This window comes from Haliaeetus albicilla, chromosome 27, assembly GCF_947461875.1.
Source record: "Haliaeetus albicilla chromosome 27, bHalAlb1.1, whole genome shotgun sequence".
NCBI classification, from domain to species: Eukaryota; Metazoa; Chordata; class Aves; order Accipitriformes; family Accipitridae; genus Haliaeetus; species Haliaeetus albicilla.
In genome coordinates, this window is record NC_091509.1 from 21,595,778 (window position 1) to 21,608,298 (window position 12,521).

Below are 12,521 nucleotides of genomic sequence, written 5' to 3' on the forward strand. Positions count from 1 at the left end.
GTGACGCAGAAACAGCCGGCACCTTCAGCAGCCTCCCCGCCGCAGGGCGCTGGCTGCACCCGGCTTTGGTGGAAGCCCCTCTTTCCTTTGCAGGTGGCTGGCTGGGGGGTGAGGGACAGGGAGCCCTGAAGTACGTGGTCACTTCGGTGCTCGTGCTTCAAAATACGTATTGGAAGAGGTAAAGACGGTTCAGAGGAGCTCCAAACACAACAGGAGCACTGAATGCATGCCACAGCAGTCATTCCTCTATGAAACAAAGACATAATAAGATCTAATAGCTGGAAATTGAAGCTAGAGATGTTCAAAATAGAAACGGACTGCATATTTTTTTAAGACTGAGAGCAATTTAACGGTAAGAAGTTAAGTAGGACAGTGAATTTGTCATTACTTGAAATCTGTTCATCGAAGTAAAATATCCTTCTCATATTTTCACTAAAATTCATTATACAAAGCTGTGTGTAAGTCCAAAATTATAATGTTCAACAGACAGGATCACGCAAGAGGGCAGATTAGCTAATTATAGTGATTATTTCGTTGTTAAACATTCACATTTTTGTCCACAACTGACCCAGGAACTGAGTGCATATTGTGAAACAAGTGTCATTAACGCAGCAAATGCACCATTTTGTTCCTTGTTAGTTCTTCATTATAAACAGTGGTTTGGGACTTTGCTTGTATTTTGTTATGCAGAGTGCTTTTGTCATCACCTCTGTGGTCCCTGTGGATAACTTTCACCAAAGCGCCCTAGATCAGGTTATCCGCCAGAAGCTGCTGCTCTGCTCTCTGGCAGGGTGTGTGGGGGGTTTGCTGGAGGAGAGCCCGGAGAAGCCGGAGGCTCGGTGAGGCTCCTGCGGCTCTGCCCGCCTTACTTTTCGTTAAGGTTCACAAGGGTTTGGGTAAGTGGTGAAAACTCAAACTCAAACTCACTTTGATGTGTTGCCGGTTCTTGAGCTGGAAGAGAGGGAACTTGCGCTGGCTGAGCAGTTCAGCGATGGGAGAGTTTGTTGTTTAGCGAAGGGAGGACTGCAAAAAATGTCCAAGTGCAGCTCTGCCCTATGCCCCTCCTTTCCAGGAAGGTAGTTCTGGGGCTCTTGGAGAGAAGTTGCAGGTTTGGTTTATTGACAGTAGCTCTCTCAGCGATGAGAATGGGCCACGGTGCCAGCAGAGAGGAGACGCAGCCGGGAGCTGGGGCCAGTGGCAGGGTCAGGGGCTGCGCTGCGAGGGGGATGCCGGTGGTCTGCAGCGAGAGCGTGGCCGGCTGTGACCCCCCTCGCACCCGGCTGTGCTGGCGGTTTGCAAAGTGGCTCTTCTGCCTTCTGTGTGATGGAGAAGAAACACGCTTTAGCCGATGGGCGGTTCTGCTCTTGTAGTTGTAAGACCAAATTATATCTCACAGCAAAGAATCCTTCACATAAGCTTTTAAAAACATGAAGCAAAATACAGTATCGGCCTTTCAAAAGGAGGAAACAAAACAAAACAAGAGTTTCAGATTCTGCCCTTCATCTCCCTTCCTCTTTAGATGAAACACTTCCAGTTTCTTGACTGATAGGGACTTTAATTCAATATTGGCTGGTAGCTAGCTCTGAGATTAGGCAGACAATTGACACTGATTTGTTAGGCTTACGGAGCTTATTTTTGGACTTCAGCCTTCAGCAGGAAATGTTTGGAAATAATAAGATGTAGTGTTAGACCACACTCCATCGGCTCAGATCCGTGCTCCTCGCAGCCTCCGGTACGGCCGCTGAGTCCGGTGGGGCTCAGCGTGGGCCAGCCCTGGGCTTCGCCTTCTTTATACGTCATGGCACTGCTTAAAACTGTTCGGGCAGATGCAAAAATCGAGGAGTGATTTGGATTGGCCTTTGGGGGTTTTTAGGTCCTTAGGCAGCTTAATTTCTCTCTTATTTCATCTGCTGACTCCCGCGTCTGCCTGTCAATATTTGTGGAGGTCAGCACTCTGCTTTTCTTCACTTGTGCCTCTCTTTATCTTCTGCATGGATAATCTTTTTCATCACAAAGTGCTTATGCCTTCTGAGTCCAGGGGGGCTTTTGCCAGCTCGTAGCTTCGTATCAGAGGACCTGCCCTGGCTCCGGCCGGACTGGGTGCGCTCTCCTCCGTCAGCCGGTCCCGCTGTGCGACACCCGCAGCCTCCGGCTGAATTGCGGCTCCAGCACCAAACTGATCGCCTGCTGCTGGTGCTGGGCGTAAAGCACAGGCCGATAAATGTCTTTAAATTGGGCACTCTGGGGAAATCGCTCTTCTTACGAGGTTTTCTGATGGCTTAGGGAAAGCATGGCTTGTTGTTTGAGCCACTGTATGGCTCAAAGCTGACGAGATAGTTCGTATTTTCCTTCTGGCACGTCAGACGGTGGCGAGTTGGAAGCCATGGCTCGGCAAAAAATCCTGTTAGGCACACTGGAGGAACAAAGTTGGGGACAGAGAGGTGTACGTGCTACTTGTTCCCTTGGTGGCTTATTGGAGATCAAGATTAATGAAATGCAATTTCAGGAACGTGTTGACATGTATCAACATAATTAACACATCTTTGGCTTTGGGTAAGCTCTGGAAGACAAGCGCAACCTGAGCTAAACCAAGTTTTAGCCCTGTCTTGCTGCCATGTAGGTGCTGCTTTTGTCCAGGTACCAGGGAGATGCAGCAACTCTAGCAAAGGAGCGTGACAAGGAGCGTTAGACTCTGCTCTTCCCCTGGCATCCACAAACCTTTTGCTAATGTGGACTTTTCTCTTTGAAGTGGTGGCAAAGAGTTGCCACAACACCATGCTCGTCTGCGCCTGAGACAACGCTGCTGCCAGGCTATGTTACAGAGATACAGGCGGTTTCTTTCTGCTGTATGTTCAGGATTAACTTTTCATATATCCCAGGAGTTCCTCTTGCGCTCTTTTATCCTTCTTTAAATGTGTACAGGGTATGGATGAATATCACACATTCTCCTTCTAACACAAGCAGAGGTGTACAATTTAAAGGGATTGAGTATAAGGGGTTCCCTATTTCTATGTGCTTTTTGGTAGTAATTTGATTATATTAGTGTGCACTGGAAAAATAATTTTTGAAAGATTTATCATTGAAGTAGGACTCATTATGTTTTCCAGCAGATGCCTATTTTTCAGGAAAACGTCAACACAGAAGTAGCAGTTCTCTGCAACAGGGCTGCTTTCCATGCCATCAGTAATGATAATTGCTTCTCACAATTACAATTACTGCTTATACGGAAAAGGCATCTTACGAAAATGAATTAATGTGATTTTAGGTAATCGGCGTAGAGCTGAGGAGGGAGCCCATGCTGCGGATGTGGGTTTGGGATGCATAATATTTTCACTCCTCACTGCTGAAGTTACACAAATAAGGGGGAAATCTTTTAACAGGATATGATCAGGGGAAACAAGAAACTCTTAAGAAACCTCCAGATTGTCAGCAGAGCAGTGCCAGCATTTCCCCAACGCCGTACAGCCGGCACTACAGCGGGAGCGGGCATGAGGCACTATTTCGGATCAGATATAAAGCCAAGTTTCTGACCCACAGCTGCTCTGTATCTCAGAAGAGCTGAGCTGAAATGCAGCGGAGACCCCGTCCCCTTTCTCCTTATAGACCTGGCCAGGAAAGATCGATAGTAGTTGACATCAGGTCCTAGGCTGAAGCATTTTTTGCTGAGATAAACTTCAGGGTGATCTGTCCTTTTCTTGTTCTGAAATGTTGTCCTACTCTGTCACACAAACGCTCAGGCCCTTGGCAGCTGATTTCAGTCACAGAGAAATGCATTCCTGTATGTAGTTTGCATTTTAATTTTTTTCAGGTTGTGTAGTACTTTGGATGTCTTTGGGAATATAAAATATTAATGCCTTGAGAAAAATGAGTATTTTCTTACTAAAAAAGGTATTAATTTAAAATGTAGCTGCATCTTAAAAGAAAAAAAAAAGAGCACCTGGTATTTCTTATAGTTTATTGTATAGTATCTTCGTACACTAACTGCCTGTCTTCTGAGATCTGGGAAGCTGCTGCCCTATTTGCATTAGGGAAAGGATTACTACTAGGAACACTCGATGCCTTTGCAGCAGTATGCTCTTTATTTTGTATGCAATGGCAGCTGTGTGTGATGGCTGACGATTCTTGGGTTTTGATTTTTTTTAGAGGAGAACAGGAACAGTATCATCAACTCCAGCTTGGAATCCGTCATCTCTTCAAACGTAAACAGCTTCCTCAACTCCAACAGCGCTCCCCAGCCCAGCCTGAACTCAAGTGATCTTGAACTAGAAGTAATTAAACCCAACAGGCCAAATTCACTGTAAGTACAGTGGTAATTAGTGTTTTATAAGCTCTCCGTCCTTAATCTTTAATCAGGGCTGTTTCTTACTCTGAATCCCAGCAGTTTGTTGAAGAATACAATTTAACATTTTAATTTTTAATGGGTGTCTAGCATGTGCCCTGCATTTTTAACTCGGTCTAAGCGGTGGAATTAGTGACTGTGGGTTATATCTGCCGGCGAGTTTCAGCTCTGATTATTTTGCACATGTGGAATATTTTTCGAGCAGAACTCCACACTGCTGCTTGAACTGCTCGACCCATCTGGTGATAACTCCGGCAAACACAAAGGACTTTTCTTCTGAGTTAAATTCTATGACTGTTGTCAGTACAGTTGATCTCGGGCCAAATCTGTGCCATTGCTTCTGCTATTGCTTCCTTCATCTGGAAAGTTCAAGGGAAAAAATAGCGACCTTAGCAATGACTCCCTGGGGACGGCCGAGTTATTTATGAAGTCCCCTGAACTTGACACAGCTGAGCCCTCGCGCCGATGGCCGTCTCTGCTGGGGGAATTTCCTTCCTGCCGCGGCTCTGCCGGGCCCGATAGCATTTTCCCACAGAACCTCCCCTCCTCGTACATGTGAAGATCTGCTCAGATCTTCAAGAGCCATTGCAGCCCTTGCAAGCCGAAGCCAATTTTCCCCGCAGCGCTCCTCGGCACGCCCCTGCCCGTCCCTATGGATCAGCCGGGAGGAATGCTGCTCCTGCCACAGCAGTTTATGGCCTTGCCGTATGCGGCGACCTTCTCAATTAAGGCAGACCTTCCTTCCCACCCCTCCAGTCCTCCCACAGGCTCTGAACACTTCCAGTTCCCACTCAACCGTAGAAGCCCCCAGTCCCTTGAGAGCAGACAGCAACATTTTTGCTTTAGCTGCTTTCTTCTGGTTATCAGCAGAAGGATTGCTAAGGGCTCAAAATGGATGAGTACCAGGGCGGGTACTGGTAGAGATGGTGAAACGTGTTGCTCTTGGCTTGGTAGAGAGCAGGGGTTGGGGTTTGGGGGGTCTGGGGCGCAGCCCTCGCTGCCAGCGTGCGGGGACCCGTGCCTGCAGCCGTTTGCACGGGCAGAAAGGTAAGTACGGAGCAGGCACGACTGCCTGCGTGAGCGTGTGTGTCAACAGAGGACAGGCTCTGGCTTTCATCCATCTGCTCTGCCTCTCTCCTCACCATCACTGCCACTAAAACCGTGAGCTGCATGAGTACCAAACCAGCCCAGCCTCTTGTCGGCCTCTCCTGGCGTTGGCTCCGGGAGCGGGGTGCGTAAGGCTCAGCTCTGTGCCTCGCTGCTGTCTGTGGATTCACCTACTGCGAGAAAGCCGCCTGCAAGGAGTGTTGTGGGGGCAGAATAGAGCACCCAAAAGGTAGGATGCCTCTAAATTAAGGTTGTGCGTTACATACCGCGTAAAGATGCGTCGATATCCCGTGCCCGTACTTTTGGTTGAAGCTCTGGAAGTCAGTCACATACCATTCCCCCAACAGGATGTTTTTAGTTTATTTATCCTTTGAGGGTAAAAAAAATTATGTGACTTATAATACAGCAAGGTTTGTGAGCCTGAGTCTTGCTGTGACCTTACAGGAATGGTTTGCCAAATTCGCAGTTTTTCAGATTCCAAGAGTTGCCTCTTCCAATAATTTCTTTCTTTAAAGGAAGTCATAAAGAAGTTCAGCAGAATAAATCAGTTAAAGCTATGTGAGGCTTTGGGGAACAGAGGCATCTTGCTGTTACTGAGGAATTAAGTGAGCAGACCGGCAGTGAAACCATTTGCTTGCCGCCATTTAAGGGGCCTTTACAATTTTGCGAGGTGAAATAGTGATTAGCAGGGTAGCACCGGCAGCTCTTATGGCTCTGATGGTGTTTGTGGCATTCGGTGCTTTTCCGCAAATCCAGTGATTATGTGATCATTTCTACACACGCAGGAATACACAAGTTTTCAGTCCATGTTGAGCTAAAGGTTGAAAAGTGAGTCTTCAGGTGAATAATACCACAAGGCAAATATTTTCTTCTCTATAACCCCAAATATTTAAATCAAATATCTTTAATCCAATCTTTGAATGAGAAATGAAGCATCTGACGTCATTTTATTCTCTTTAAAGAGTATGTATGGATGTCACTTCAGCCCCTCTGTGCCCACTTACCCACGAGCACGTCTGTGCCCATGGTTTTGGCAGGTCCGTGGTGTTTTGCCCTCAGTGGTCAGCGCTCTATGGGGGGTGTTGGTTTGCAGTCGCGAGGATGAGGAGGGCAAGGAGGGCTGCCAGCAGCAGGTTTATCCCCCCAGGCCTGCCCCCCGGCTCTTTACAGGCTGCAGTCTGGGTCAGGGCAGGCTGTCTGAATGGTGCCAGTATCCCGGCGGCTTTGTCATTGCTGCTCTGCGGGACTACCCAAATAATATCTGTATAAAGCCGCTTCTGTTTTTTTAACCAGCTGAGTAATTTGGGCTTTGCAGGAAGCCTTGGGCAGCTACGTACATTGCAGTCGGTCTGTAGTATCTGTCACTGCCGTGCAAGGGGTTCTGGTGCTCCCCTGTAATTACCAGACCCACAATTAGGGTATATGGCAGTGTGGAGGGTCTCAGGGTGCCTTGCCCTTTGCACTCCTTCGAATACTCTGCCAAATTCTCTGCTGGTCCTGTAAGACCCATCTTTGAGCTCTGCTTCAGGACTTTGGTTTTTTTCTTGTGTTCTTCACTGTTTTCTCTAATTTTTTGGCTGTGGGTCAGGGCCATCCCGTCTGAGGACCCGTTTAGGAGGGGTTGGCTTTCCTGGCAGCCTGCCCACGAGTTGATCAGCTGCCTGAGCTGGGAGCCAGTGCTCGCCAAAATTCAAACCCCGCAGCTGAAGAGCTGTAAAATTCCAGGTGTGTGGAGGCCAGGAAGTGCTGCTTTCCTCCTTGAAAGAAAAAGGGATTTCTTTCCGAACAAGAAACTCTTTAAGAGAACAAGTACAAAAGAATCCTGGATTCGGTGTTTCCTTCCCTTCAAGAAAGGGACCTCTGCTTCCCTAATGGGACAGCAGCAAAGGTCAGTAAATTAAAAATTAATCCTGACCAGAATTTGATCTACTCCTTATTTTCTGCTAAATGCATCGCTGGAAAAAATGGGCTGATGGAGACTTCCGTGCAGGGCAAATGCCTTCATTAATTAGGGCCTTTTCCTACTTTATTCTGAGATTTGGTGCCTTTAGGTGTTGGTGCGTCTCTCGCCCTTTGCCCGCACTTTACCCCAGTGTCCTGTCCAGCCTCACTGTCCCACCAGGCCCCAGTCTCAGCTGAAGCTGTCCTGAGATGGGTGCCCACCTAGGGAGGGTGATGAGCAGAACGGGCACACGATGAGCCTTTTGACATTAGTGTCGCTTTAAAATCTTTGCTTATGTTGTCTCGTGGCATCAGTGCCTTTGCGTCACCTTCTCGCACGTGCTGCGAAGCGGGCAGAGCGTGACAGCTGTGAAGGGGAAAACACATTTTTTCTGCTGGTCACAAGGTCCCAAACTCTGGTCTGTGCTTAGGGAAAGCTGTGCCATTGTGTTGTCCCAAAGTGATGTCCACCTTGGAGCTGCTCTCCAGCCCAGCCAACGGCAGAGGCAGCGGTGTGCCTGAGACCATCAAACCTTCCCATCATTAGCTGCCTGCTCCCCACAGGCTGCAGCTGGATGCGGTGCTTCCACCTTCATCCTTTAAGCCTTGTAGAGCCCAAGTGGGGTGTCCCCACACGTGATGTTTCACGTTGGGCATGGTGGCTCCTGACTGCATGGGAGCTGTGGCACAGCTGCTCGCCCTCGGTAAAAGCGCTTTGGGAAACTGCGGGGAAAGGAGCTGGGTCATTTTGATGTTCTTGCTTCTTATTAAGCTGATAACTGATGTTCTTGTGGAAATAACTCCTGTTGATCTCAGTGGGAGACTTGTTGGAGTACCAATGTTAAGGACTGCAAGTCGGGGGGGTTTCTTGTTTTCCTTTTGTTGCAGTGAGCGCCGATGCATTCACAGGTTGCCTTTAAATGTGCAATGCTAAAAATTGTGAACACTATCTGTGAAATTAGGGATGTTTGTTTGAGCTTTTGTTTACAAAAGCTTCTTGTCTCCCTTCTGAATGCTCATGTCTCCCCCAGATCTGCTCCACGGGGAGCTGAGCCAATTCCTAAATCTCGCTCTTGTGTGCCGCTTCGTCCCTAACCTCTGGGTGTGATGAGTGTTCCAGCAGTGACCATGCTGGGGCCGCGGCGTCCCCACCTCGGTGCTGTTACCCCTGTCCTGCTCCCAAGGGGAACGCGGTTGTTCTCAGACTTGCCTTCGCTCAGACGTGGTCCTCCTTCACCAACCGGGAGGGAAATTGTTTTGCTGCAGGGCAAAGGCTCTTCCTTCCCAGCCACCAATCGGGGTTTTACTATGGGAATGCATTTATTTATTAGGGCTGGTTTTATTTTTATGGAAAAACTGCTCTGGGCGGGAGTTGTACTCGGTGAGTCAGCAGGACTGCTGTCCCATGCCAGGAGCTGTCACTGCGGCGGCAGGGTGCGGAGGCACCGGGGCTGGCTGCCCGGGGCCACCAAAGCTCCAGGGAGGGGGATTTGTTTCTAAAGGAGCATCGGTTTCTTTATCCTGCCCTTGCAGAAAATGCCTGCCTTAGAAAACATGGCAAAACGAGAACCAGAAAGTGCTGTGTTTCTAGCATAGATACATACTTCAGCTGAAGCGGGGGAAGTTTTCAAGCTAAATTGTGTGATCATGAAAAACAGAAGATTTAAGATCGCTGGTTTTAAAATCCTTTAAATAAAAGCATCTTGCCATGGTGGCTCTGTAATGCATACCTGTGAAGCTTCTGATGTAGGGTGTATCACTGCAGATAACCGACCCCTTGATTGGTGCTTGCTTTGTATTTTTTCTTCCCTTTTTTATATATTTATTAGTCTCACCTGTGTCCCCTGTATTGTTCAAAGACCTCTGCTGCGTGCAGGGCCCCGCTGTGCTGGGGGCACGGGCGGTCGCTCTGAGTGCTTAAATCTGGCTGAGACCAAATCAGAGGTGGGTGCTGCAAACACGGGCAGTGGGAGCCAGATTGTTACACAGCCTCGTTAGAGTCACCTTTTAGTGCTTAAAATAAGTGTAATGCCTTAAATCAGCTGTTGGGTATAGTACTGGGTGCTTCTGGCTGGCTTCCTACCTGCGACTCGCTGCAAGGTTTTACAGTTGTTTGCAAAGCTGAACAACTAGTGTGTTACAGTTTGGAAAATAAACAGCAGCCTAAACTTACTGGAGGAGGTAGATGGGGTCGCGAGGGTTTCAGTTTCTCCTCTCACAGTAATTTCTCGTTGTGCAGGACTGTGTTGAAGGTGGGGTGGGGCCAGATGATATTTAGCCTGGTAACTAGATGAGCTTGCATTTTTGCATTGCGACTCCACAAAATTGCCAGCCTGCACTCTTGTAAGTATGAATGTGCAAATGATACCCAGGGGCCTTCTGCCCCTTCTTTTTGAAGGGGAGGTGAGCAGCAGAAGCGCACGGGAAGGGCTGGGGTGGGTGGCAGAGCACCCGAGATTTGCAGCTAGCCCGAGGGATGCTTGCCCGGTCCTGCGGGTGCCCCATTTCAGCGATCGCCGTGCACCCCGCTGTCAACTGGCTGCAGGCAAGTGCCAGGATGACCTGCTCCATCCACACCGCCCTGCTGCTTCTCCCAGGGAGAGGAGCGGGGGTGGCTGCTGTTGGGAGGACAGGCTGGCTGCTATTTCGTGCCCAGCAAATGGGACTAGAATACAAAAGCTGGGCACTTTTATTTTTTTAAAGTCCTTGGCCACGTCTTTGCAGAAATGTTTCCCAGAGGTGGCTCTGAGCACTTATTTTATACCCCCACACCCTTTTAAATTTTATGCTGCCACTGAAGGACTGCTCCACTACCTCTGCTCAAGTGAAGCGCAGCCAGGCAGCGCTTCTGGGATGTTTCTGAACAGTTGCTTCTCACAGGTTTCTAATGGTCTCTCAGAGGCTTGTTGATTTCTGAAGTTATAAGACCCTCTCTCTCTGTTGGAAGATTATTTCGCAGCATTCTCAGAGGCAAAAACATCCCATTTCTGGGCTGCCTTCATGGCGGGGTGCCCCAGGAGGACCTGGCCATTACTGCTCGCCTGACCTTTCCTTCCCCAGCTGCGGGCAGAGGATTCGTGCAAACCCGCCTGTCTGCCTTCAGCATCACGAGTCCGGCGGTACGCGCCGTGTCACCGTTGAACAGGGTTGAAGGGGCAGCGCTCTGCCTGTAGCTCAGCCTGCCTCCACGACGGCTGCATCCCAGATGCTGCGCGCCCGGCCCCGCGCCGCGCTGGGTAGCGCTTGGAGAGAAGAGACCTTCCCGCAAGTCATCCCGAGAACAGAGACTGTTTCCACAGCGCGTTCGCTCCCGCTCTCTGCGGATGCTTGGCTGTTTTTTCACCCACAGTACGACTTTGGTTTTAATGCCCCGAGGAAGCGCGGCGGGTCACCCAAGCGAGGCGTGCGTCAGCTTGGGTGCTGAGCAGGCGGCCGGGAGCTGGGGGGGCAGCGCCGGGGTCTGGGGTCCGCAGGGCTGGGCTGAGCCTGGGGCCAGCGGGGTGGGAGCGGGATGAGTCGGGGGAGGCACAGGAGGAGGCTTTATCTGCAGAGCAGGCTCAGCAATATGCCTTTTTCTGTGGGGTGGGACTCAAGCGTCAGCTGCGTGTGTGGGTGTCTCTAAAAATAGTGGGGACCGAGCTATTAAATAGCCCAGACCTTGGGCACCGACAGGCTCAGCCCTGCCTGGGGCTGACCCGGCATGACCCTGCTCGGTCTGGTTTGCCTCTCTAAAGCCCTGAGAAGCCCCTCGACTTTGGAAGGGAATCTCCCAAGGTTGGGGGTCCCCATGCATGAGGAAATGCCCAGAACTAAAGCCACCTTAATTTCCCTGCCCTCATGCTTATGTGATCTGTCCTTTAACGCTCCTTGCTTTCCCTTCGGGAGGCGGCGGGGACCGGTGCGTGCCCGGCCATCGGGAGCCGAAGAGCGAAGCTTCACCGGTGCTCTGGTGCTGACTTGTTTCAGCATTTCCCAGCTTTGGAGTACATGGCTTGGCAATCTTGACGTCCTTTTAATGTAGGACGAGTTCACGTGCTGGTCAGTGTCTGCTCGGTTTTCTGCCAGCGTGGTAATTACAGAGCAGCTCCCTTCACAAAATCAACGCCTTTACCGGTTGCCCTCAGAATTCCCTTAGGTGCAAGCCAAGTCAAAAATAATGAATGCAGGAAAAAAAAAAAAAATCACTAGATGAAGGAAGTATCATCTGTTGCTCCCTCAAAATGAAATATTATCGGGCATTGTTACCTGATTTCTCAAGGAGATAACAACCAGCCTAATGACACTGCCTGTATCGGACGGTGTCTCCCCCTCTCCACACCTTTCCGGGCCCATCGGCGATCACGGTGGTGTGGCGGGGGCCTTCGAAGTCGGGTTTTTTCCCAGGTGACGGGGAAGCCGGGTCTGGCCGGGGGAGGCTGTGCCCATCGCCGATGCTCACAGCGGGGACCGATGGCGGCACCCGTCCTCACCCGCAGGCTCTGGGAACTGGGGGTGCTGGGGGCTGCGGGGCAGGTCGAGCCCCCCGCTCCATCACCCAGCCCTGACACACGCCGTTTGCCGCACCTCCTTCACCCCGGGGACTCTGCCTTTAGGGAAATAAGAGCTTTGGGAAACTTGGATTTAGTCATCACGTGTCTATTTGCATTTTGCTTTATTTTCTCGTTGACCAAGTATGGCCATTTCTTGCCCTCCGCGGGTATGGAAAGAAATGAGGAGCAGATCTAAGGTCTAGTGGTCATGAAAAAAATAACCCAGTTAGTCTAAGGAAGAGAGGTTATTCCCATGTGCTTTTGATTTACAGGACCAGAATAAATCTTCATTAGGCATCCCGGTTAAAACTTGAACAACGTTTCTCCTTCCCTGCTCGAAAACGAGAGAAATCTCAAGTATTAATAATATATTTGCAAAACGGCCTCCATCAGTGCCGCCTTACTGGTCCTGGGCCGAGCGGTCGGGACGGGAGCCGCGGGCTGGCGGCGGGGCAGGGGGGGACGGCGTGCTGAAGCCGTGCTGCTGGTGGCCATGAGGTGCCATCTGAAGGCCTGCACCTTCTCCCTGTTGCCCCGTCCCTGTGCTCTGCTCTGAAGTCCCTCGCCATCCCAAATCCACGTCTAGCAGTAGGCAAACCAGCGCA

General features: G+C 50.1%; 1 protein-coding gene across 3 annotated transcripts in view; it reads left to right on the top strand.

The window, feature by feature from the left end:
• Window positions 1-12,521, top strand: part of ARHGAP26 (Rho GTPase activating protein 26) — a 155,581-nt gene that overhangs the window by 115,204 nt on the left and 27,856 nt on the right. For all 3 annotated transcript variants that reach the window (XM_069772772.1, XM_069772773.1, XM_069772771.1), the window contains exon 20: window positions 4,144-4,297. In XM_069772772.1, the coding sequence (XP_069628873.1) occupies window positions 4,144-4,297 (154 nt within the window). The remainder of the gene's footprint in view (window positions 1-4,143; window positions 4,298-12,521) is intronic.